Source organism: the organism of the source record quoted next, unplaced genomic scaffold (assembly GCF_019419815.1).
Source record: "Pyrus x bretschneideri cultivar Hongxiangsu unplaced genomic scaffold, Pyrus_bretschneideri_v1 Contig27, whole genome shotgun sequence".
In the NCBI taxonomy this organism is placed as follows: domain Eukaryota; kingdom Viridiplantae; phylum Streptophyta; class Magnoliopsida; order Rosales; family Rosaceae; genus Pyrus; species Pyrus x bretschneideri.
The window spans coordinates 480,135-503,425 of record NW_025999579.1 but is presented as its reverse complement, the minus strand read 5'-3'; the positions used below and the strand labels follow the sequence as shown (position 1 = coordinate 503,425).

The window sequence follows — 23,291 nt, the reverse complement described above, 5'->3', positions numbered from 1 at the left end:
AGAAAACGGTACCATGTGCAACTAAATAAATATGAGACAGAGAGCGAGATATTTCTCTTGAGCAAATTGTCCAATTTTTAATTAATCCCGCACCTCCCACTAATCATGAATTAATCCCATTACAATATGGTCTCTTACTTGCATCATCTCCTTCGCCACCCAGCGTTAATTATGCTTATCTCCTTCCAAATATTGGGAAAATGGAATCCTTTTACACTTTTTATTCACGGGAGAGGTTGAGGGTCGCATTCCCTTTCCACTACCCAAAATATCAGTCCTATAATATCTTTCATCCTAAGCTACGCTAGTATGATACATAACCCTTGCTAACTCCATGCAAGGCAAACAAGCAAGACAACTACTCTCCCGGGAGGAGGATCTGAACTTGGTACAAGGTGCGGTCATGCTATTCTATATGGCCAACAGGCCTAACTCACGTCTACTCTTTGATCAAATTAATGATTTGTCTGGCTCGCTAACTGTTATTTACGTTGATACTTGTGTGTTAGTTAATGTTTGAAGGTCAAGTCTAGACTACTATTACTCTCTCTCTCTGAGGGAGGGTTATTTGAACTTGGTGGGGGGACATTCACACTACCCTAGACTATAATCCAGATTAATGGCAGAAAAGATTCCGAGATATTGCATGAACAATTTCACGGAGGATATAAATCCAGGAGACTCCATGGAGATGGAGGCTACTACGGAAAGACCAAATAATAACCAAGCAAATATGGTCTCCAACTCCAACATAATTTCCACTGCTCAAAATACATACCGGTAAGCTGGTCTACTTAGGTTTAAGAATGAATATATCAATACCTCACCTAACTAGCTATTAGTTCATATATTGAATATTAATTTGGAGTAAAACATGATGATGGCGTAGTTTTCTACTTTTGCATGGATCTGATCAGGATCTTCGCGGGTTCCTGGAATGTTGGAGGTGTTTCACCTCCAGAGTATTTGGACATACAAGGTTGGCTCCGACCTAATAATATTAACCCTCCAGCTAATATCTACGTCATTGGGTAATTAATCTTATTTATTTCCCTATCTATACGGTAATTATATAATCATACGTGCATGTCTCCATGCACGCACCGCAGATTGACTCATACAATACGATCACTAGTTCTGAATTAATGAATTGACGAATTTCAGGTTCCAAGAAATTGTACCACTGAATGTGGGAAATGTTGTGCGATCCGAAAACCGCAAAGTTTGTGAGAAATGGAATTCGTTGATCGGAGCTGCTCTTAATGATAAGAAGAATAAGATTACAGAAGACGAAGAAGGAGGAGAAGATGAAGAAGATTTCCGATGCATCATTAGTAAGCAAATGGTTGGAATATTTATATCTGCTTGGGTTTCAAGTGATCTCTGCCAATACATAAGACATCTCAGTGTCTCATGTGTTGGCTGTGGTATCATGGGTTGCCTAGGGAACAAGGTACAGAATATTAAGTAATAATTATCATCCATTCACTGTAATTTATTATGAATGAATTTAGATCAATTATTCAAATTAAATTTTTACTTCTACAATTTCTATACATATATATTGTGAATTAATATATTGTCACGTATACGTATATGTAGGGTTCGGTATCAGTAAGGTTTTGGTTACATGAAACAAGCTTTTGTTTTGTGTGTAGCCATCTAGCTTCTGGTGGTAAGAAAGGCGATGAGAGACGAAGAAATGCAGACGTCGCTGAGATTTTGTCTCGAACCACCTTTCCTGCAGAACCTTTCACTAATTTCTCCACAAAAATTCTTGATCACGAGTACGTATGTGCAGAAGGGGCTGTTTGATAGCAATTTTTAATTTACTTTGTTGTTTCTAAAACTATTGAATACTAAGTAATATATACGTGCAGTAGGGTAATTTGGCTTGGAGACCTAAACTACAGAATCTGCTTGCCTGATGCCACAACGCAATATCTTGTGGAGAAGCAAAAGTGGAGCCTTTTGTTGGAACATGATCAGGTACTTAACTCGCATTTCAACCGTCATCTTGAAGTTTCAGACAAATTATACCATGTTATGTAGAGAGACTTTTGCATGACAGAGTTATTAGCACGGGACGCTTATTAAGACGCCACGGTAACGGAGTACTTGTTTCATGAAAGTCTTTCTTGAGTGTTTGTTGGTTTAAGATTTTATGAATGATATAGATAATTGTTTTGATTTTTTCTTAAAGCTTAAGGTGGAGCTCATGGAAGGACGTGCATTCGAAGGTTGGCATGAAGGAGTAATAAACTTTGCTCCAAGCTACAAATATTACCCAAATTCGGGGCTTTACTTTGGCTGTGATCAGAAGAGAAAATACAAAAGGCGTGCTCCGGCATGGTAATTAAGCATCATAAACTGCCCATTAATCAATGAAACGACTGCAAAACCAGATTAATTAATGTGCTAAGTGATGGTTTTGTAGGTGTGATCGAATACTATGGTTCGGTAAGGGACTCAAGCAAAAGCAGTATGAAAGAGTCGAATCAAGATTATCAGACCATAGACCCATCCGAGCGATTTTTATGGCAGAAACTGAGGTCTTGAGAGCTCCTAAAGGAATTCACAGCTGAGAGCTCCTAAAGGATTTCACAGCTTTATGTCGGACAGATTTATTTGCTTGCCAAATGATTTCGAAGAATGTTTTGATGACAAACATTCATGTAAATGGAGGTCAAGCTTCCATTATTGAGCATAAACTGCAAAAACTCTGCTTTGATCACAAGAAGATTCAAATCTAAAACAAAATCAAACCAAACAAAAGGAAAGTAATAAAATTCTCATTTCTCAAGCTGCCATTACAGTGTCACTTGGTGTGTATTTAAAGGAAAATACGTAGCTAATTGCGGTTTATGCTCCCCTATGCATGATAGTATCAAATGAGTAGCACATGTCGATGGTATTCAGCCAACATTTGAGTTTCAACAAAACGAATGCCGCAGGTTTTCATATCAATGTGCAACAACACTAACAGCAAATGCAAGAGAGAAGTAAACTTAGCAAATGAAGAAGCATGTAGGGACAAGATAAGTTTGTTTGTACATAAAATGAGATGTTATCACAACCGTCATGCAGCAAACTTAGCTAATGGCAAATACCTTCAATTGTCGAGTACGAATTGCAATTACTATGCTGCGATCAGAAGAACCAAACGCAATAGTTTCTTTTTACATTGTGCGATTGCAGGTGGTTTTGTACAGCAGTGGGAAAAGCATGCTAGTGATTCTGTGAGTTGAAGAGTAATAATACTGAACATATTGCAGCAACTAACTTATTATAGTTAATGCATTCTGCTGGAATTGTATTATCTGGTACCTCAATAGCTGGATTCTGCCCTTTGGTGGAGCGCTGAGTAACATCATGTTAAGCCAGATGAACCTTCTCAAGTGGTTCCTGATATTCATAATGATAAAAAAAGAAAAATAGATGAATGATAGTGCGTATGTATATACGAAACAAAGTACAAAAAACCCATCCTGCAAATGGACACAAAAGCCAATAGAAATAAGATGCAATGCAGAGTATTTTTGCTTAAAACGGGATATCTTTGAAAATGCTTATATCCCATTACAAATGGAGCTTATTCTGATCTGGTTGTAACATACACGTACCTCCAAGATAGCTTTAGCCTCATTACTGAACGCTTTGCAAAGAATTTCATAACTCTTCTCAATCCCTATCTGCACAAACAATAGACTTCTTAAGAAGACATAGTGAACAAAATGGTCCTAGTCTTCTACGTAATTCAGCCACTGTAGATAGGTTGCCAATAATCCTTTACCAATGGATCAACTCGTGATGGTGATATAGTTGATATGATGTATCTGTTGAAAGGAAAAGAAATCTGATCATTCGATGTAATGGAAATAAAAAAGCATCATTATAAATTTGTTGAACAAAGCACCATGATATCGTCACGAACTAAACTTCAAAATGAAGCAAAATTGTATGTTTTCAACAACATAAAACTTGTCTGTCAGCTTTTCAGCAAACCAGCCAATCAACATGGCCTTATATAGCGGTTACTAATATAGTTGCATCAAAATGAACAACATATGCATCTTACAAACATGCCTCCTAGGAGCCACAAATTATTGGTAATACACTTCATCAATCTGCTATTGAATAACTGTTATGACTAATACTACATGGAAAAGAAAAGTATATAGGCGCTACAGTTCTTCCAAATGTAAAAGCTGGTAAGCATGAAAGTGAAAATTAATTCCCTTCCTTTTATCAGCAGCATCGCTCTAGAAAACTGAAACTGACACATCATGGATGAAAAACTCTTTTACAGGTTTCATTGTTTTTAAGTCCTTCAAGTAGTTATATACAAGCAAAAAGTTTACCTCATCTTACTTAAATATAAATTCATGGCTACCGAGTTTGACTTTTGGACAGTTAGAACGACAGCGCCCATGTAGTTCTACAAAGATTGAAAATGCTAGATTAATTGCCAAGATGACACTAAGAAAAATAAACAATGAATGCAGATAAGTTTGTTTAAGAATCATTTCGTCAAGCCTTCAGACATTCTCCTTCCAACTAGATTTTTATTCAGCTGTCTGTTAAATACATGCTTAAAATGGGCGATGGAACATAATCAGCACCTTGCGAGCAATTAGCTCAATTAGTTGCATTAGGAACTTCCCCAGACCTTTCCCTTGTACACGAGGCTCAAGCTGCAATTCATACACATAAAGAACAGGCAATTCTTCCTCTATGACAAATCGAAAATGTACAAACCCAACCATGGGCCCCCTCTCCTCACAACTAGCTGAGGTCCTTTCCTGCTCTGACATTGTTAACATTTCACTAGCACTTGCATTTGAAGCCTCGCGTACAAATATATATCGTGCTTCAGGTGCAACCATCTCCCTGCGCTTCACCTTCTCTTCCACCAGCCACTCAGATCCATAAAGCCCCTCCATATTTGCCTAGTCATTTCCCAAAACTTGAATTACCTTTGCCCGCAAAGAGTAAATAAATCAAATGAGAGCACTTGGACCTTGCAGAATTTGATGGAGTTACGGAAAAAAAGAACAGACAGACGACTTCAAATACCTTAAGAAGATTTTGAATGTAATGCTTTAGGGTAGACGAAAGCTTGTCCCCTCGTCCTGATTCCAACAATGCAGACAGGCCTAACCATCCAATATGGCATTAAGCATTACACGAAATTTTGTCTTCCAAATAAAATCGCGAGGGATTTAAACTCGAAACAAAGCAAGACTGACTGCATTATCACCAAGAAACTTCCTAACCATCTACACTGAGAGGACCACAAGCTCATCACTTTCATACAAAAATCGAAAAACCCGAAAAGGAAATGTTGCCAAAAGCATAAAAAACATGAAATCGAAACAGTGTTCCGTTTCAATTCCCAGAAAAATGGGAGGTACTGCCGCAAATTAACAAAATCTTCAAAACGAACTGTGAAAAAAGTGGCATAACAGATAAGCTGTGAGATTAAAACTACCGTTTGCTTGGTAACGGCGAAAGGCAGGGAAAGCGGAAAGATGGTCCCTTTCGGAAGAAGCTGCTTTCAACAGTGCATCCATGGCCTTCTTCTTCTCGATTATCTGGAAATCCAAAACAAACATGTACAATTAACGGCTGCGATTGCTTCAAAGTGTAGGGAAAGAGTGCGATTCTACCGCTTTGCGGCTCGGCTTGGCCTTGCTTTCTCCGTTAGCATTGATCCCCTTGGTCTCCATTGGCGCTCCAATCATCGCTCTTCACTCTCTCCGTTCGGGACTCCGCCAAATCAAGCTGACAACTTTTTATTTTCTATTAAATTTAAAGTTTATTTTTGCTGGATATTAATTTTCAAGTTTAAAACTTTTTTCTTCCAACACAACTGAAGTCGCGGAATAAAGTAGAAGAGGATCCGAAATTCAGATATTACTGCTTAAAGTGGATAAAACTCTGAGTGGCAGATAGGAATTTTCGAGTAAAAGGAAGGGCAAAATGGGAACTAAACGCAAGGAAACTTCTTGCTCGGACAAGCAAAGCAACCATCAAGTCTCTCTCTCTCTCTCTTCCATATTCCCAGACACAGATATAGAGAGCCCCACTCCGCCAGTACCACCTACTCTCTCTCTTTCTCTCTCTCTCTCTCTCTCTCTCTCTCTCATGCAAACCACTGATACATAGGTAGGGTTTAATCCTCCTCCCTCAATTCATCGCCATGGCTTTTCAAGGCAAGAAGCTCATCAACGACCCCAACGGTACGCCAATTCACCCCCTCGCTCTTGCATTTTCTTCTCCGATTATTCTCTGCTGTTCCTTGTGATTACCGCTTGATTAATTATTATTATTTTTTAAATTTTTGAGTACTTTCCGAGTTAAATCAGATGAAATGTGAAGAAAAATTGAATTTTTTTTTCTTTCACTGAGGGAGTTGTGAATTTTTGGTATTGGTTGCAGATGTGGTGACTGAGTTCATCGAGGGGCTTGTCGAAACGTATCCTGGGCTGCAGTACTTGGATGGTTTTCCTCAGGTCTTTATTTTTTTTTCCTTCTGTTCTGTTCGTTGTGTTAATTTGTCGCTGCCGTAGCTTTATGTGTAAATTTAATTAATTTGAGTTCCGAAATTTCGTATATGGGGATTGCAGGTGAAGGTTGTGTTGCGTGCTGATGTCTCTGGTGGGACGTATGACAAAGTTGCGATTATATCAGGTTCGCTAGCCTGCATTTTACGTTTTTATTGTTGCTATGGAAGCCTGCATTGCAATTTGTTTACGGTATTAGAATTTAGAAGACACTGTTTTCACTTCAAGATAGAAACTTTTTAGATTAGTGTCGGACAGTGTGCATCGTGGACTTTATAGGCGGGGCTTCGTCCATTCAATTGCTAAGAGAATGAGATAATGTAGAGCAGTCGATAAATAGTTTACTTATCAACTAGTCCAATCAATAGGTGCTTCAACTACATTGTGTGTCAAACCTGCCTATGGAAAACCAAATAAAATTAGTGCATTGCTGAAGTAGATAATTGGAAGTGTATTACTTATCAATTAGTATAATCGATAGGTGCTTTGATGAAGGTGAAGTAGATTGTAGCTATCACTAGAATCCATCTACCAAGTACCGAGCGGATGCCAATTAAAGATTTTGGAGTTAATGGAATTGTAAACTATGTAACATATGGGGCTTTCTGATTCAAATAAATTGATGATACAGGAGGTGGAAGTGGGCATGAGCCTGCACAATCTGGATTTGTTGGAGAAGGGATGCTAACTGCAGCTATTTGCGGGGATGTTTTTGCCTCACCACAAGTTGATTCAATTCTAGCAGTATGGTCCTGCAATTTATTGCTTTTAATTGGAAGGGAACACACCCTATTGATTTATGTACTTTGTTACATGAGGCGACTCTGATCTGATATAATTGTACTTTAGGGCATCCGAGCTGTGACTGGTCCTTCGGGTTGTCTTCTGATTGTTACGGTATAATTTCTGCTTTGAAGTTAGTTTGTTGGGTTGTTCTGTGTATAGTCGGGATGCTAAATGACAGCTATGGCAAAAGTTTTGGAGCATTCTGAAAGACCATTACTGATAACAAGTACAAACAAAATATAACAAAAATAGAAAATGGAAAATTGCACCTTAATACATATTAAATTCTGGAATTGCTTCCCAGCTTCATAAACATATATGGTGGAAAGCAGTGATTTCGGGAATGTGGCTTTTTTTTTCTTTCTTTTCTTTATATATTCACATATATTATCCCTGATATATGGATATTGCTATCTGGTTGTTGACAGAATTATACTGGGGACCGTTTAAATTTTGGTTTAGCTGCAGAGCAAGCAAAATCAGAAGGTTATAAAGTAGAGGTATACATTAATTTGCATATTTCCTTATATATTTTCAGTTCAAACCCTCTGAAGCATGGTTAGATTAAATGAAAACAATGAGACTGCCGTTTAATGGTGCAGACTGTAATTGTTGGAGATGATTGTGCATTACCCCCGCCTCGAGGAATAGCTGGTCGAAGGGGTTTGGCCGGGACCATTCTTGTTCATAAGGTTCTCTCCCTCTCTCTTCTTTTTTGTCTCAACACTTTCCATTTATAAGTACTTTCATTAACTATTGTATGCAGCCAGTTAAACATTGTCTTTGTGTTAGATATTTGTCATTTCATGTATGCATGTGGGCTTATTGTGAAGGATGTTAGAAATGGAGTGTTTTGTGTATGAAGGGTTGGAAGCCTTTTCACCCATGTCTTCACATCCTAATTAAAACATGGTCCATAATATCAACTGTTAATAGTATCAGTATTTTCCATTATTTTGGCTAAATGGTTAATTGAAGTCTGTGATCTCTGTGAAATAGATTGCTGGAGCTGCTGCTGCTGCTGGCCTTTCACTTGCTGATGTTGCTGCAGAAGCAAGACGAGCATCTGAAATGGTTGGAACAATGGGCGTTGCACTATCTATTTGCACATTGCCTGGTCAGGTTACACCAGACCGTTTGGGTCCAGGAAAGATGGAAGTTGGTCTTGGAATTGTAAGTTACTTTCTATAAGCAACCTTGATTATAAATTAAAAGGTCAAGCTCTAGTTTTCTAATCATGTTAAAACACCAACTCTATCTCTGGTTTGCATACCATAAATTGGAACTCATTTTATCTGATTAAATTATTCCAACCATATCCTCATTTGATTGTTTTTTGTTGTAATTTCCAGCTTTTTGCACATATGGCCTGGTACTTATATTTACTTTTTAAATACTCTGACAAACTGACTAAAACTTGATTGCTTTTACAGCATGGAGAACCTGGTGCTGCTGTAGCTGATCTTCAACCGGTGGATGTTATAGTTTCTCACGTTCTTAAGCAGATATTGTCTCCAGTATAGCTCGATACTTTCTTATTATGAACTTAGCGTTTTAACTACGTTACATTTTGTGTTTTTTCCCTACAACCTATTGAATCAAGCTCCAAATTTGTAAAAGATTTAATTACTAATCTTTGCAGGAAACTAATTATGTTCCAATTACTCGGGGTAGTAGAGTGGTGCTTATGGTAAACGGGTACGTGGGAGATTTTACTTTACATGTTCGATGAATATTCCAATTATGGGGATTTTTATTATGTGCAAGAGAAAATATTTGTAATCTTGTGCTTTTTTCCCTTATGGCAGGTTAGGTGCGACTCCGGGAATGGAACTGATGATTGCATCTGGTAAAGCAGTACCTAAGTTGCAGCTGGAACATGGATTGGCAGTGGATAGAGTGTATACTGGGTCGTTTATGACTTCTCTTGATATGGCAGGTTTGTCCTCTAGGCTCTGCCACATGACAAGAGTTAATTAGTTATATTAATAATTTAAACATTCTTAATATTATGTTTCTTCAGGTTTTTCGATTTCTATCATGAAGGCTGATCAAACTATTTTGCAACGTCTGGATGCTGTAACAAAGGCGCCATATTGGCCTGTTGGTGTTGATGGTATTTGATTATGGTGTTTGAACGCATCTTCTTGTGTTTGTATTTCTTTGTGAATAGAAATTGCTTTCATGAAAGTCTCGTGACATTGGTTTCATGAACAAGTCATATTTCTGCTGTTTTAAAGTACAGTTAATACATACTACACTTCTTTAATAACATATACACTTATCAAAAACTAAAAGTTTCGTCAAAATTTGACATGTTGAACTCAGTGGTTGTCCCTTGCAGGCAATCATCCACCTGCAAAGATTCCTGTTCCATTACCTCCATCTCGTTCAACAAAGTCTGATGAGGTATGTTCAAACCTTTGTTTGTACAGTTAGGCATGTACAATCATATTGTTTGACTTTGTATGCTTTCAATAGCCATTAGGTCGGCCAGCACAACTTAATGAACAAGGCCAGATTCTTGAGGTGGCCATTGAAGCAGCTGCAAATGCAATTAAAAAACTTAAGGACAATTTGAATGATTGGGATGGCAAAGTAGGTGATGGTGACTGTGGGTCAACAGTAAGTCCTAGCCTTGATCTCTATTTACTTCTTGATGATACGATGCGTGCTAAATCTGGCTCCTAATTCTCTTGTCATTTCCTGCTCAAATCATATAACGTGTTACATCTTATGTGTTCAATTGCAGATGTATAGAGGTGCAACAGCAGTTTTGGAAGACATGAAAAAGTACGTTTGATTTTCAGTTTTGTTTCTTATTTGATTATTGATATGCTCATGAAAAATCTTTTTAAGTGGTTATCATCTTCTTTCAATAGAAGACAACTTAAAAAGGTTTTTCACAAGCATTTCGACAATTTATCAGTAATAATAAAAGGTTTTATATTTATTATTGTATTGCAGTTATCCTCTGAATGATGCAACCGAAACAGTAAACGAAATTGGATCATCTATCAGAAGAGATATGGGGGGCACAAGTGGGATCCTGTATTCAACTTCCCCTTTTCTTCAATAAAGTTAGACAGAGTTTTTGAAGTTTCCCTGCATTTACCCTGACGTGAATTTTTACATCTCTATTCTTGAAACAGGTATGTTATATTTTGTAAGGCTGCCTACGCTCAATTGAAAGCAAGCACCCAATCAGTTGTCACCTCAAAGAATTGGGCTGAAGCGCTTGAAGCTTCCATTGCTGCAGTCAGTAAATATGGTGGGGCTAGTGCTGGTTACCGGACAATGTTAGATGCCCTTATTCCAGCATCTACGGTTCTTCAGGAGGTCAGATAATTATCAGTTACTTCTGCTTTGTTTTTGTGGGCTCGTATTTTTGTACTTACAGTATGTCTGTTTTTGAAAACAGAGGTTAAGGGCTGGTGATGATCCTGTGACTGCTTTTCTACTCTCATCTGAAGCGGCATTAGGTGGAGCTGAGTCGACTAAGAACATGCAGGCAGAGGTGTCCGACTAATTCGTTTCTATCTTCTTCTTTTTCACCCGTAGAATCCTAATTACACTGATATCATATCCTCCTCGGCCATTTTGTATTTATGGGGATCCGATTCTGCCGTGGTGTTTTGTGCAGGCTGGTCGTTCAAGTTATATCTCTGGAGATGTACTGGCTTCAGTTCCAGACCCAGGTGCGATGGCTGCAGCGTCGTGGTACAGAGCAGCAGCCTTAGCTGTCAAGTACAAAAACCAGACTCCTCCATAGACGAGCAATGCATTAGCTCTAGTTGCATTTCTGCCAATTTTTTTAACTTGCAGATACAACCCAACAACTCATCAGTTGTGTTCATACTTTTTGCACTACTAACAATTTGAGCTTTCCGCTTGTGCTTTTTGTGCGTAAAGCTGAGAAAGCGAGAGAGTTTCATCGATTTATACATACAATGTCTTGAGACCTCCTTAGAAAAAAAAAAAATGTATATTTCAGTTCTTGATAGCATTCAGAATAATTTGCTGACTATCAGTCTATGCATATCGTTGTAAACTATCGTTTCAAATGATGCACTTCTGTATGGTTTCTTGTGAATTATGTCTGTCTACACAAATTCACAAAGCAACGCGAACTTTTCGGTTTGTTGCACAGTTGCACTAGTTTTGTATCTCTTCGAAGTGCTTTTAAAACAAGTAAAAGTGTTTCTAGAGAACCAAACATTAGCGGAACTCTGCCAATGTTTGGTAGAATGTATAAAAAATGCTTATACAAGCATGTTTTAGATTGTTTTTGGAAGAATAAGATATTGCAAGTGCTTTTTGCTATTAGACAAGTGCTTTTTGAAGAAGCACATGTTTGGACGCTTCTTCGATAAGCTGTTCAAGATGTTTTTATGGAAAGCACGTTTTAATACAGATTTCAACATGTTTAGAAGTGCTTTTCTTGAGCAACAATATTCCATATCGGACACTAGTTAGGTACTTATACCCGACTTACGGACCCTAAACCCTATTGTCCTTCCAAACCAACCTCACTTAAAAGTGCGTTTCGTTCAAAAAAGAGAGCTTAGTTAATTGCTTTTTCAAACCGCACTTTCAACTAAAGCGCTTGTTACAAGGGGGAATCAAACATTTGGTACTCACGACTCACGAGAAGGGCAAATGAGGACGAGCTCATGAGCATTTAGCTCCTTGGGTCAACAGAAAAAAAGCAGGCCAGACATGGACACACCGAACCAGTGGGGCCCCGCCCTAGATATCCGCGCCGGCACGTTGTGCAACAGTGCAAGCGAGTGGCGGTGGGGTCGCAATCACATGGCCGTACAAAAATCAGCGGAGGTGCGATCTCAACCGTCGGATCAGACTCCAAAATTCTAACAAGTAATTAACTACATACACATTTGCAGGGACATTTTGATCGAAAACTTGATTCTTCAACGAGATCAAGCAGCAGTCCACGTTTGGCCAAAATCTTTAGAGCAGAGACCAAAAATTACACTATTATATTTAGCTCATGCAACAAACTTTTTAAAACCATAGATGACTGAGATAGAACAAGTCTGGTGAGTATTTCTAGTGAAACTGCCAAAAAAACATCACACGATCACATCATGTAAATGTGCAAATGGCTGTGTAGACATCAACTCCGTAGGGGTTAGGGACTTCATCGCCCAGGCGTAATTCTGATCTGTTGTCAACAAATGGTTTTGTATAGAGGCCAGTTGCGACATGGCGTAGTCGGCAGAGCACGTTCTTGTTGCGGTTGTTACCGGTTGGTCCGACACTCTCAGGCTTGAACAATGTGCAAGTCCATCTTTCTGTGTTTTCGTCTCGATTTTCAGCCGCGGCAAGGATCAATAGCTTGTATTTGTCCATCCTTCTCAAGTATTTTCCGTTGTACAAGCATTTGATATGAACGTAGTGCTTAGTTTGGTGGTCCCTAGTGTTTGGCCGCTCCACTTGGAACTGTGCGTACTCGCTTGTACGATCCTGTGCGGAGAACCGGAGAATCTGATGAATGTTGCTTTCTTGATCAGGCATGTAGCGCAAGTACATGTCGTTGTTGTTTGATTTCAGCACAAACGGGCTCGGTAGTAGAGGCGGTTCCAAGTCGACGACTGTGTACACATCAATGGCGTTGCCGGGGTTGGGGGTTGAAAACCCTGCGTAGAGGCAGTGATTGAAGTCGTTTACAGTGTATGACGTTACATAGTGCCCGAGTTGCACGTGGATCAATCGGATGACTGCCTTGTTGTCTGAATGGACAACCTGAGGCTCGAACAGTGTGCAGGACCAATGACTTGTATCTTCCTCTGGCTCGGAAGCCCCAGCTACAATCCAATACTGCCGGTTGTTCGCCCTTCTCAAGTACCTGTTGTTGAAACAGCATTTGATATGCACGAGTCCTCCCTTACCGCTGTCTGCCGGCTCCGTTTGGAACTTCGCGTACTCGCTCTTATCATTCTCTTCGGAGAGTTGGACAAGCCCAACAAGATTCTCGATTCTTCGATGTATGTAGCGCAAGTATTTTTTGTTGTCGTTTGACTTCAGCGCAAAAGACCTTGGTAGTAGAACCGGATCCAAGTCGACAACTGTGTACACATCAATGGCGTTGCCGGGGTTGGGGGTTGAAAACCCTGCGAAGAGGCACTGATGGAAGTCGTTTACAGTGTATGACGTTACATAGTGCCTGAGTTGCACGTGGATCAATCGGATGACTGCCTTGTTGTCTGAATGGACAACCTGAGGCTCGAACAGTGTGCAGGACCAATGATTTGTATCTTCCTCTGGCTCGGAAGCCCCAGCTACAATCCAATACTGCCGGTTGTTCGCCCTTCTCAAGTACCTGTTGTTGAAACAGCATTTGATATGCACAAGTCCTCCCTTACCGCTGTCTGCCGGCTCCATTTGGAACTTTGCGTACTCGCTCCTAACATTGTCTTCGGAGAGTTGGACAAGCCCAACAAGATTCTCGATTCTTTGATGTATGTAGCGCAAGTATTTTTGGTTGTCGTTTGATTTGAGCGCAAAAGACCTTGGTAGTATTGTTGCCATGTTATTTGCAAAGATATCTTTCTCCCTTCTCTCTCAATTTTAATTTAATCCCTCTCTCTCTCTTCTCTGGATTTGGGTGCCCTCTGGGTGCTCCGAAGTTCCACAGAGACGGAGGGAGAGGGAGGAGAGATCCACGAGGGTGGTGGTGGTGCTGCTGCACCGCCGTCGGGGTGGCTCTGGTACCTCGGTGTGTGGGTGTGGGTTCGATCGGCGAGAGAGGGAGATCCGAGAGAGTGCGAGAGAGAGAGAGATGAGAGTTAGCTGAGAGAAGGAGAATTGAGAGTGATTCGGGGAGAAGACAGTGATAGGGGAGTGCTTGCCACGTGGCAAGCAATGATAGGAGGACAGGTTTAGAAAATCTGAAAAGGAGATTTTGATTGGAAGAGGATAAGGGACTAAAATGCAAAATTTAATAAACCTTTTGGGGAAACAAATGCGAAATTACAAAATCTTTGGGGGTGGGGTTTCGCAAAGTGGCTTATAATTATGAGGAAGAATAAAATCTTAGGATCGCTTGTTAGAAACTTTATATAACCTTTCTCTTGCCATTTACTTGGCAAACAAGTTTTGATAGTCCAACCATCCAAGAATTTCTTCTTTTCTCTGTTCACACTAATGATTATTTGTCCTTGAGTATGAGTTAATTGAATCATGTTTCTTAAACATGTGACCAAAGTCAATTGAACAAGTGATTTGGTACGAACGTGAGACAGCTAGTTGTCTGGATGAATGCGATACAATGCTCATTAACTTTATACATAAATCACATCCCTAGCAACGACTTCAGGTCTATCCAACTTGATTAAGAGCATTGGCACGCTCCTCGTTGTTTGAATGGTACTGAATTACCATTATAAAGACCTTATATTCTCCTCGTTCTAGAAGAATGTCGATGAGTCTTAAGGATATTCGAGAGAATAATGATCATGAATAAAACCACTGAAGAAAATAAAGTGGAATATCTTTGAACCACCCCCAAAAATGAGCCTAAAGTTTTGTTTTAGAGCCAATGGGCTACCTCCCAACTGGGACGCACCACATGTGCTCGGCCTGAAGCTAGGTTGTTTGAGCAGTTTACTTGCTTTGGCACGATTATTTAGGACACTTAGGTCGAACAATGATACCACTATGCATCTCCTTACCTAAAGTAAGGATCTCGTGCCTACAAACACAATTTGCCAAGCTTGTTCGTTTGAAAATTTTGATTTCTATATCATCCCAGCAAAGATACGAAACAACCCTCTTTTCATAGTGGATTCAAGTGAATAATCGTGGACTAATCCAACCAAAATACAGATTATATAAATACTTATAATTTTAAAGGTTCACCACCCTAATTATCCCATAAAGTTTGAAAAACTGGATAATGCTGAAGAGTTTAATCGAAGATTTTCGATAAGTATTGCATTTCTTTTGGGTTTATAATTGGAATCGAATTCCCATGTTCACCCCAAAACAACCTCGCAAAGTGATCATAAAGTGCAATTTAAATGATCGCCCAAACCTTGGTGAACACAACAAGCTTTTGGTTTCTGTTTAGGGCGATGCAACCTTGTGCGCAACTATGTTGGTTCGCCTTGAGGCCCCCCTTGCCACCTAACTTATTTTCGACGTTATAGTTGGTTATTGGGTACAAATATGATATTGCATACTTACGCATTTGGTTGTGCATTCCATGTACCAAGTTGTGCTACTGCAACGTACTAATATGGGTTCTCAAAGAAGGATGTGAATCTTTGTCGATTATAATTCTCCTTCACATTAGCTCTCTTAGAGCCCTTGCAAGCGATCTCTTTATGGCTCATTGTGCAAATTGTCACTTCAATGAAATAGCCTTCCCCCTATTAGGGGGAGATAAGAACATCATTGTTCATGTAGAACAACGTGAACTTGTGTGGACGTTGTCCACTATGTCTCACATCGATGCTCGTACCACACAAGTGTGATAAAGCAAGTGTGATATATTTTAACTTTCAAAATGTTGCCCCAAACACATTCTTCTTGACACACCCAACCCTGATATCCTACGTACACCAGGGTAGACACGTGCTGTGCGACACCCGAAGATGACGAAGCCATACTAATACGCATGAGAACTAATGAATATAAATAAGACTTATAAATTTAAATATAATTAAAATGCAAATGAGGAGCGTGTTCAAAGCATACAACTAATCTCGAACACTAAAAAGAAAATAATATAAAATTGAATGAACAAAAAAATGGGTCCTATACTGAGAGGACTTGAAGATGCCGATACGCGAATGCCTTGATGCCGAGATTGTACGGCTCGATTCTAAGTCCTGAGGGGGGCGCAAAACAAAACATGAGTGGACCAAGTTGATATATATATATATATATATAATACTGAAACAGTTATTCAACAACGTACTAATCCCCAAAGTTTTATGGAAACTCGATAGCATAATATGTAATAGGTTTTTTCGAAAACCCTACCATGCCATAAAACCTTTCATAAAACATATACCATATATATAGTGTGCTAACCAGTGGTATCAAAATCGCCCGAAGGCTCTCCATCACACGCCTGTAGGCAGGATACACGCCAGTAGGCAGAACATACGCCCGTAGGCAAAACATACACTCGTAGACAGGACTGTCAAGGTAGAACATACGCCTGTAGGCAAGATTGTCATGCACTCGTAGGTAGAACATACACCCGTAGGTAGAACATATGCCCGTAAGTAGGATAATCGCCCGTAGACAGGACCCTGACCACTAGATACGCACAAAAACATTGAATATAATCTTTCCAACATGAATACATATATTTCAAAACATATTCATAGTATACAGTCATCCATCATATATACTACAAAGAACATAAATTCGATAAAGTATAGTATTCCAAAATGTTCTCAGTAAAGCATGATAATCATAAAGTGTAAATCTAATTTACTCATAAACGTTTCATAAAGCGTAACCATTAAATCATGCTTTTCATGTATGCATTTCTAATAGAAAAATTATGCATTTTGGATGGGGCCCACTCACTGATACTTTGTTGTTGAAGAGTCACGTAAAATAACGAAGACGGAAACGCCACAATAAATGCACCTAAGCACAAACACGGTCCCATTAAATAAAAATCTAATAGTACGATTGAATTTGAGAAAGTGGACATCGGAAATGGATTTAGTATGTTGAATTACTCTAAGAAGGGTCCCGGTTAAATTTTGAAAAAGTCAACACGAGAATATTCCATCCAGGTTAAACGGGTTCGGTCAACTGGGCTAGTCAAAGGCCGGGTCAACTGGGCTGGCCCAGCTGGGCCGGGGCTTAAAGGGTTTTGGGTTTGAGGCTATCAAGCCGAAGGCCCAAGTTCATACGGCCCAAGGGCCTGGGTCCAAAGAGGTTTAATGGGTTAATAGGTTTAGAGATTGGGCCTGGGTTAGGGCCGAGTTATAAAGCTCATGGGTTTGGGCCAACTTTGAATTGGGTGGACTGGGCTGGGTTACTTGGGCCAGCTTTTATGGCCTAATTCTTTGGGCCAGACTAGTGTTATCGGGTCGTGTTTGACCCGGTTTCTGGCTGGGTGGGCCGGTTTCGAAGAAGAGGAAAGTCGGAGCTTTTCAAGCTCTATTCAACCCCAAAACGTGACCAAAACATGTCATACAATATACTGAAATGAAGCCTAAGGAACAAAGAAGAGATTCGTACCAATTCCAAAATGTGTGGTGGCCATAGTTGGCCAAAAAATGGCCTAGAAGCCACAGTTTCTCGTCGAAATCTGGGTTTAACTCATTCGAGGTGTTTCTTCGTAGTTTGACGTCCAAAACACATCAACGTGGTAAAAAATGAACTACAGAGACGCAAAAAGAGATATTTGGAGTGTTTCTGAGGCTTACCCATGTCAGGGATGGCGATGACTCACTGGGAAACACCGTGAACAATGCAAGCAACATTACACAGTGGACGGCTTTGAGCTTGGCTTGAACTCATGGTCTACGTACCTAGGTTTTGGAACGTTGGTGGAGTTCTTAAAGTGATAGTGCTGAAGGTGTGTGTGTGTGTGTTCTTAGAGAGGAAAACATCGAACACAGAGAAAAGAGAAATAAGGAGAGAGAGAATTGTGAAAGAGAGAAGGTTACGAGGAGAGAAGAGAGGAGAGAGGCTGGGGGACAAAAGCTCCAGGGTGGGCCCCACGTGGCTCACTAACCAATCCCGAAAAGCAATCCCCACAGCTAAAGTATCCCACCCAATGTGAAATTATGAATTTACCCCCACGTTTCGAATATTTGTAAATAAATTTCGGAACGGGTTGTTACACCTCTGAACTAGCTAAAGTGACGAGATCATATACCAGCTACAAACATGCCTATAAGGACATATGTACTTGTTTGGACCCAATTTTGCACCGTCGGCCCGAGCAATCAAGGTCGTTAAATGAACAAGGTTCTAAGCCGTTGGATGAGAATATTAAGGTGATTTCCAATTACTTTATATTATTATGGTTACAATAAACCATGGTAATTAAATAATTGGAATTATCTTAATCATGATTCCTTATAACTTGAAGATTATGCCGTGCATTTAGGTGTTGAATAAGAGTTATACTAGTCAGTAAGTGAGATAAAGGTGAAATTAAATGATTTGCATGGAAGTGAAGTGATTGTGAAGAAAGACATTTTGGTCAAATGTCTATGTTATGATCAACATAAAAAATGAGTGCTTATCTTGCTTAGGTATGGGGCTACACGTGGATTGGTGACTGGATTGGATGAGCATTATTTGTTAGTCCATGCATGCATATTACACTAAAGTTATGCGATAAGAATTTGACCAAAGCTTGAACGGTGGAAGAGTTTTAGTAGCGTGGTGGAACTTCAGTTAGCTTTAGAGCTTATCAATCACATACTCGTCCCTATAAATACAAGACACCGTGCAACATTGCAAACCCTCTCCAATTCAACACACAAATTGCCCTGCGCAAAGCTTCTCAACAACCTGAGATTTTTATCCTCTCTCCTTTCTTCTGCCAACACATCTTCAGTTTGGATAAACAGCACTGGAGCCGTAGAATCAACCGACCACGGAGCACTTTCAGTTTGGATAAACAACACTGCTTCGAGATCGACTGATTACTTATCCAAGTCTCGGTCGACAGGGATTTTTGAGTCCTTGTTAGTAAAGGTCATCTCATCAGCCTTCTCGACGAAGTGAGGTGTTACAGGTTACTAAGCCCAGCACGTTGAATGCCAAGTTGTTTTATGATTGGATATTCGAAAGTACATTTTAGAGTTCGGCACGTCGACGATCGAACCACATTTACGATCAAGACATTTATCTCTTTCGAGTATTTGTGTCCATAACGTTTGGTACCAGTTTGGCGTAGTTATATTCTCACGGCTAATATAACCGAGATCGAACCCGGCGCTGACAATCCGTGAACTTCGCAGAACTAGCAGCCTTGTCTTCAGGCTCTAGAACCCGAAGGCCGAGACGCATTCCTTCCTTACACTAATGATTTATTGTCCTCTAATATGGTGGGGCTAGTGCTGGTTACCGGACAATGTTAGATGCCCTTATTCCAGCATCTACGGTTCTTCAGGAGGTCAGATAATTATCAGTTACTTCAGCTTTGTTTTTGTGGGCTCATATTTTTGTACTTACAGTATATCTGTTTTTGAAAACAGAGGTTAAAGGCTGGTGATGATCCTGTGACTGCATTTCTACTCTCATCTGAAGCGGCATTAGATGGAGCTGAGTCGACTAAGAACATGCAGGCACAGGTGTCCAACTAATTTGTTTCTATCTTCTTCCTTTTTCACCCGTAGAATCCTAATTACAATGGTATCATATCCTCCTCGGCCATTTTGTATTTATGGGGATCTGATTCATGCAGGCACAGGTGTTTTATGCAGGCTGGTCGTTCAAGTTATATCTCTGGAGATATACTGGCTTCAGTTCCAGACCCAGGTGCGATGGCTGCAGCGTCGTGGTACAGAGCAGCAGCCTTAGCTGTCAAGTAAAAAAACCAGACTCCTCCATAGACAAGAGCAATGCATTAGCTCTAGTTGCATTTCTGCCAAATTTTTTTAACTTGCAGATACAACCCATCAACTCATCATTTTTGTTCATACTTTTTGCACTACTAACAATTTGAGCTTTCCGCTTGTGCTTTTTGTGCGTAAAGTTGAGAAAGCGAGAGAGTTTCATCGATATACATACAATGTCTTGAGACCTCTTCAGATGAAAAAAAATGTATATTTCAGTTCTTGATAGCATTCAGAATAATTTGCAGGTTATCAGTCTAAGCATATCGTTGTAAACTATCGTTTCAAATGATGCACTTTTGTATCGTTTCTTGTGAATTATGTCTATCTGCACAAATTCACAAAGCAACGCGAACTTTTTGGTTTGTTGCACTAGTTTTGTATCTCACATTCCTGTTTTAAAGTGTTTTTAAAACAAATAAAAGCGTTTTTAGAGAACCAAACATTAGCAGAACTTTGCTGATGTCTGGTAGAATGTATCAGAAGTGCTTATACAAGCATGTTTTGCAAGTGCTTTTTGCTATTAAGCAAGTACTTTTTGAAGATGCACATATTTAGACGCTTCTTCGATAAGCTGTTCAAGATGTTTTTATAGAAAACACGTTTTAATACAAATTTCAACATGTTTAGAAGTGCTTTTCTTGAGCAACAATATTCCAAATCGGACAAAAATTAGGTACTTATGCCCGACTTACGGACCCTAAACCCTATTGTCCTTCCAAACCAACCTTACTTAAAAGTGCGTTTCGTCCAAAAAAGAGAAAGCTTAGTTTACTTGCTTTTTATAGCAGCACTTTCAACAAAAGCGCTTGTTACAAGGGAATAAAAAATTTGGTACTCACGAGAAGGGCAAATGAGGACGAGCACATGAGCATTTAGCTCCTTGGGTCAACAGAAAAAAAAGCAGGCCAGACATGGACACACCGACCCAGTGGGCCCCCGCCCCTAGATATCCGCGCCGGTACGTTGTGCAACAGTGGAAGCGAGTAGCGGTGGGGTCGCAATCACATGGCCGTACAAAAATCAGCGTTGGTGCGATCTCAACCGTCGGATCAGACTCCAAAATTCTAACAAGTAATTAACCACTTACACATTTGTAGGGACATTTTGATCGAAAACTTAATTCTTCAACGAGAGATCAAGCAGCAGTCCACGTTTGGCCAAAATCTTTAGAGCAGAGAACAAAAATGGCGGAGCAACTAACAGAGGAGCAGATCGCCGAGTTCAAGGAAGCTTTTTGCCTCTTTGACAAAGATGGCGATGGTATATATTTCTACACATTCTTATTTACATATGTGTATTATATATGTATATGTATATAAATCATGTATATATTTGTTGGGTTTAATTTCGTTTTGTATAAGAGTAGTCTGAAAGTTCATGAATCAAGGCTTTCAACTACCCCTTATGATTATGTTTTTGAATGATTCATGTCAAATCTGGAAATGTTGATGTCTCTGAATTGACATGTTATGGGTCTGTAGATGCAGATTAGGCAGTATGTCCGTCGTCTTGCACCCAAGTTCGAATCTTTCTCCCCGTGTCATAAATTAATTTAGAATATCGTCTTGTGAAAGACAAAGAAAACATGTCTATGGGTTCTGTTTCGTACATTTTTGGTACCTCCCATCCTTCAGGTAGAAGTACTTTAGATTCATGTTTTTGTTTGCACTTAGGTTGCATCACTACCAAAGAGTTGGGGACTGTGATGAGATCTTTGGGACAGAATCCCACTGAGGCTGAATTGCAGGACATGATCAGTGAAGTTGATGCTGATCAGAATGGCACAATCGATTTCTCCGAGTTTCTGAATTTGATGGCGAGGAAGATGAAGGTATATAATCTCCTCACATTGTTGAATCTCCGGATAGTGATCTACTGTAATTTGGTGAATCATATGACGATGAGGTTTTTATGCTACAATTGTACTTGTTTAGAACTTTCACCCTAAGCTTTTTATATAAAATCGCTGCAGTAAATATATACGAGTTGTTCAATAATCTTCCAACTGGTCCGTCATTGTTTAAAATGTAATTCTTCTGTTCTAATTTAATCCTTGTGGAAACCAAGTATATGATTGATAATTCTCGCTTCCAGTTATAACTAAAGCATGTTGCAATTTTTTTCTCGATCATGACTTACAATCAAGAGCAAGTGCTTCATGAGTCTTGACTGTAGGGTGAGTAAGAATCGGGGTCAATGTTAATAGAATTGGAAGCATTAGTTTGATTATGTTTTGGTTCGTTTGATTAAGTTTTGGTTTGCTCTTTCTATCTGTGGTTTGGATATGTAATTGGAATGGTTTACAAAGTTTGTTGAATTAAAACTTGTGCAGGATACTGATTCTGAGGAGGAACTCAAAGAGGCTTTCAAGGTCTTTGACAAGGACCAGAATGGCTTTATTTCTGCTGCTGAGGTAAAGATCATAATTACTTGTTTGTATGATGATATATTGAAGAATGTGTGTAGTGGAAACTTAAAGGGACAATCTGCCTAATTGTGCAGCTTCGACATGTAATGGCAAATCTTGGCGAGAAACTGACAGATGAAGAAGTGAATGAAATGATTCGTGAAGCGGACGAAGATGGCGATGGCCAGGTGAACTATGAGGAGTTTGTGAGAATGATGCTCAACAAGTGAAGTGAATTGTAGTGTTTGGATTCTATAGAGGGTTAGGGCTATTAAACATTTGTGGTTGGTATTGTTGTAGAATCAGTCGGAATTCTCGTCTGTTGGAATTAATTGAGACTTTTATCTCGCTCACTTTCAAATAAAAGTATGAGATTACAAAGAGTAATTAACTCCATGTGTTAGTGTAACAAGTCATTCTCTAAAATCTCTTTTCACAAGAGACATTTACTTACACATGGATGCCATTGTGGTGGTATTGCAAGCGAATTATGCTATGTGCATTTTAACTTTTTGACATGATAGTGCATGCGTTGTCCGAAACAATTATTTGATATGTTACAGGACTGGCTTCGGTTAATAGTAGGATTTATATATAGAAGGTAACGAATGAATGCCATGAACTATTATTAAACCCACTACTAAAAACATACATTAATTTTCACAAGGATAGGCTGTGTTTATTGCTTTTGTGGAATTTTATACATATTATTTTCACGTTTATTATTCAATAAGGATTTACAATATCACATACAAACCTTGTTCTACAAGGAAGACTATAACCCAACATAAATCTTGCCTAATAAAGGACTCCTATGTTATCTACTCTTAGTGACTCGTTTTAACAGCTATAGCCTTTAGCACATACATATTACAGTGAACTAATTAAAAACTAAAAAGGAAATCAAAATTACACGTTTTCAAGTAACACAATTATATTTAGCTCATGCAACAAACTTTT

At 39.3% G+C, this 23,291-nt stretch overlaps 4 protein-coding genes across 11 annotated transcripts; 3 read left to right on the top strand and 1 right to left on the bottom strand.

Moving 5' to 3' along the window:
* Positions 1-619: 619 nt before the first annotated feature.
* LOC103950660 (type IV inositol polyphosphate 5-phosphatase 9-like) lies at positions 620-2,599 on the top strand. Its single transcript, XM_009361891.3, has 7 exons — positions 620-780; positions 918-1,031; positions 1,165-1,453; positions 1,603-1,787; positions 1,881-1,989; positions 2,204-2,352; positions 2,438-2,599. The coding sequence occupies exons 1-7, from the start codon at positions 620-622 to the stop codon at positions 2,583-2,585; spliced, it is 1,155 nt and encodes a 384-aa protein (XP_009360166.1). The 3' UTR covers positions 2,586-2,599.
* Positions 2,600-2,690: 91 nt separating this feature from the next.
* On the bottom strand, positions 2,691-5,902 carry LOC103950532 (N-alpha-acetyltransferase 40). 6 transcript variants are annotated; one of them, XR_007259731.1, is made up of 10 exons: positions 5,670-5,902; positions 5,492-5,594; positions 5,077-5,156; positions 4,623-4,949; positions 4,362-4,438; positions 3,794-3,836; positions 3,624-3,692; positions 3,328-3,405; positions 3,111-3,237; positions 2,777-2,979 (listed from the first exon to the last, which is right to left on the bottom strand). XR_007259731.1 is itself a non-coding variant. In XM_048587973.1 (9 exons), exons 1-8 carry the CDS (start codon positions 5,742-5,744, stop codon positions 3,376-3,378), a joined length of 804 nt encoding a protein of 267 aa, XP_048443930.1. In that variant the 5' UTR covers positions 5,745-5,902; the 3' UTR covers positions 2,691-2,711; positions 3,328-3,375. The 6 variants fall into 6 exon arrangements, 3 of the variants coding, with proteins under 3 accessions (XP_048443930.1, XP_048443929.1, XP_048443928.1); XM_048587973.1 differs by lacking the exons at positions 2,777-2,979; positions 3,111-3,237 and adding an exon at positions 2,691-2,711; XR_007259730.1 differs by having other exon boundaries at positions 3,111-3,405.
* Positions 5,903-6,052: 150 nt separating this feature from the next.
* LOC103950533 (putative 3,4-dihydroxy-2-butanone kinase) lies at positions 6,053-19,959 on the top strand. 3 transcript variants are annotated; one of them, XM_048587969.1, is made up of 19 exons: positions 6,053-6,242; positions 6,442-6,515; positions 6,630-6,693; positions 7,198-7,310; positions 7,416-7,463; positions 7,781-7,852; positions 7,955-8,044; positions 8,352-8,525; positions 8,786-8,869; positions 8,995-9,050; positions 9,161-9,291; positions 9,376-9,468; positions 9,697-9,761; positions 9,834-9,977; positions 10,105-10,145; positions 10,320-10,403; positions 10,505-10,691; positions 19,562-19,657; positions 19,790-19,959. In XM_048587969.1, exons 1-19 carry the CDS (start codon positions 6,203-6,205, stop codon positions 19,895-19,897), a joined length of 1,764 nt encoding a protein of 587 aa, XP_048443926.1. In that variant the 5' UTR covers positions 6,053-6,202; the 3' UTR covers positions 19,898-19,959. The 3 variants fall into 3 exon arrangements, with proteins under 3 accessions (XP_048443926.1, XP_048443927.1, XP_009360031.2); XM_048587970.1 differs by lacking the exon at positions 19,562-19,657 and adding an exon at positions 10,774-10,869 and having other exon boundaries at positions 6,054-6,242; positions 19,790-19,957; XM_009361756.3 differs by lacking the exons at positions 19,562-19,657; positions 19,790-19,959 and adding exons at positions 10,774-10,869; positions 10,996-11,445 and having other exon boundaries at positions 6,055-6,242.
* A 1,062-nt stretch (positions 19,960-21,021) lies between these two features.
* Positions 21,022-22,718, top strand: LOC103950535 (calmodulin). Its single transcript, XM_009361757.3, has 4 exons — positions 21,022-21,184; positions 21,598-21,755; positions 22,257-22,337; positions 22,427-22,718. Exons 1-4 carry the CDS (start codon positions 21,109-21,111, stop codon positions 22,559-22,561), a joined length of 450 nt encoding a protein of 149 aa, XP_009360032.1. The 5' UTR covers positions 21,022-21,108; the 3' UTR covers positions 22,562-22,718.
* The last annotated feature ends 573 nt before the right edge of the window (positions 22,719-23,291 follow it).

Coding starts and splice junctions, on each gene's coding strand:
- LOC103950660 (XM_009361891.3), top strand. CDS start 620: ATGGCAGAAAAGATTCCGAGATATTGCATGAACAATTTCACGGAGGAT. Junction 1,454..1,602: donor TGGGTTGCCTAGGGAACAAG/GTACAGAATATT, acceptor ACGTATATGTAG/GGTTCGGTATCAGTAAGGTT. Junction 1,788..1,880: donor ACAAAAATTCTTGATCACGA/GTACGTATGTGC, acceptor ATATACGTGCAG/TAGGGTAATTTGGCTTGGAG.
- LOC103950535 (XM_009361757.3), top strand. CDS start 21,109: ATGGCGGAGCAACTAACAGAGGAGCAGATCGCCGAGTTCAAGGAAGCT. Junction 21,185..21,597: donor CTTTGACAAAGATGGCGATG/GTATATATTTCT, acceptor GTTTGCACTTAG/GTTGCATCACTACCAAAGAG. Junction 21,756..22,256: donor TGATGGCGAGGAAGATGAAG/GTATATAATCTC, acceptor AAACTTGTGCAG/GATACTGATTCTGAGGAGGA.
- LOC103950532 (XM_048587973.1), bottom strand. CDS start 5,744: ATGATTGGAGCGCCAATGGAGACCAAGGGGATCAATGCTAACGGAGAA. Junction 5,157..5,491: donor TCGCCGTTACCAAGCAAACG/GTAGTTTTAATC, acceptor TTGGATGGTTAG/GCCTGTCTGCATTGTTGGAA. Junction 3,693..3,793: donor CATCACGAGTTGATCCATTG/GTAAAGGATTAT, acceptor TTGTTTGTGCAG/ATAGGGATTGAGAAGAGTTA.
- LOC103950533 (XM_009361756.3), top strand. CDS start 6,203: ATGGCTTTTCAAGGCAAGAAGCTCATCAACGACCCCAACG. Junction 9,051..9,160: donor GTGGTGCTTATGGTAAACGG/GTACGTGGGAGA, acceptor CCCTTATGGCAG/GTTAGGTGCGACTCCGGGAA. Junction 10,404..10,504: donor GGGGGCACAAGTGGGATCCT/GTATTCAACTTC, acceptor TTCTTGAAACAG/GTATGTTATATTTTGTAAGG.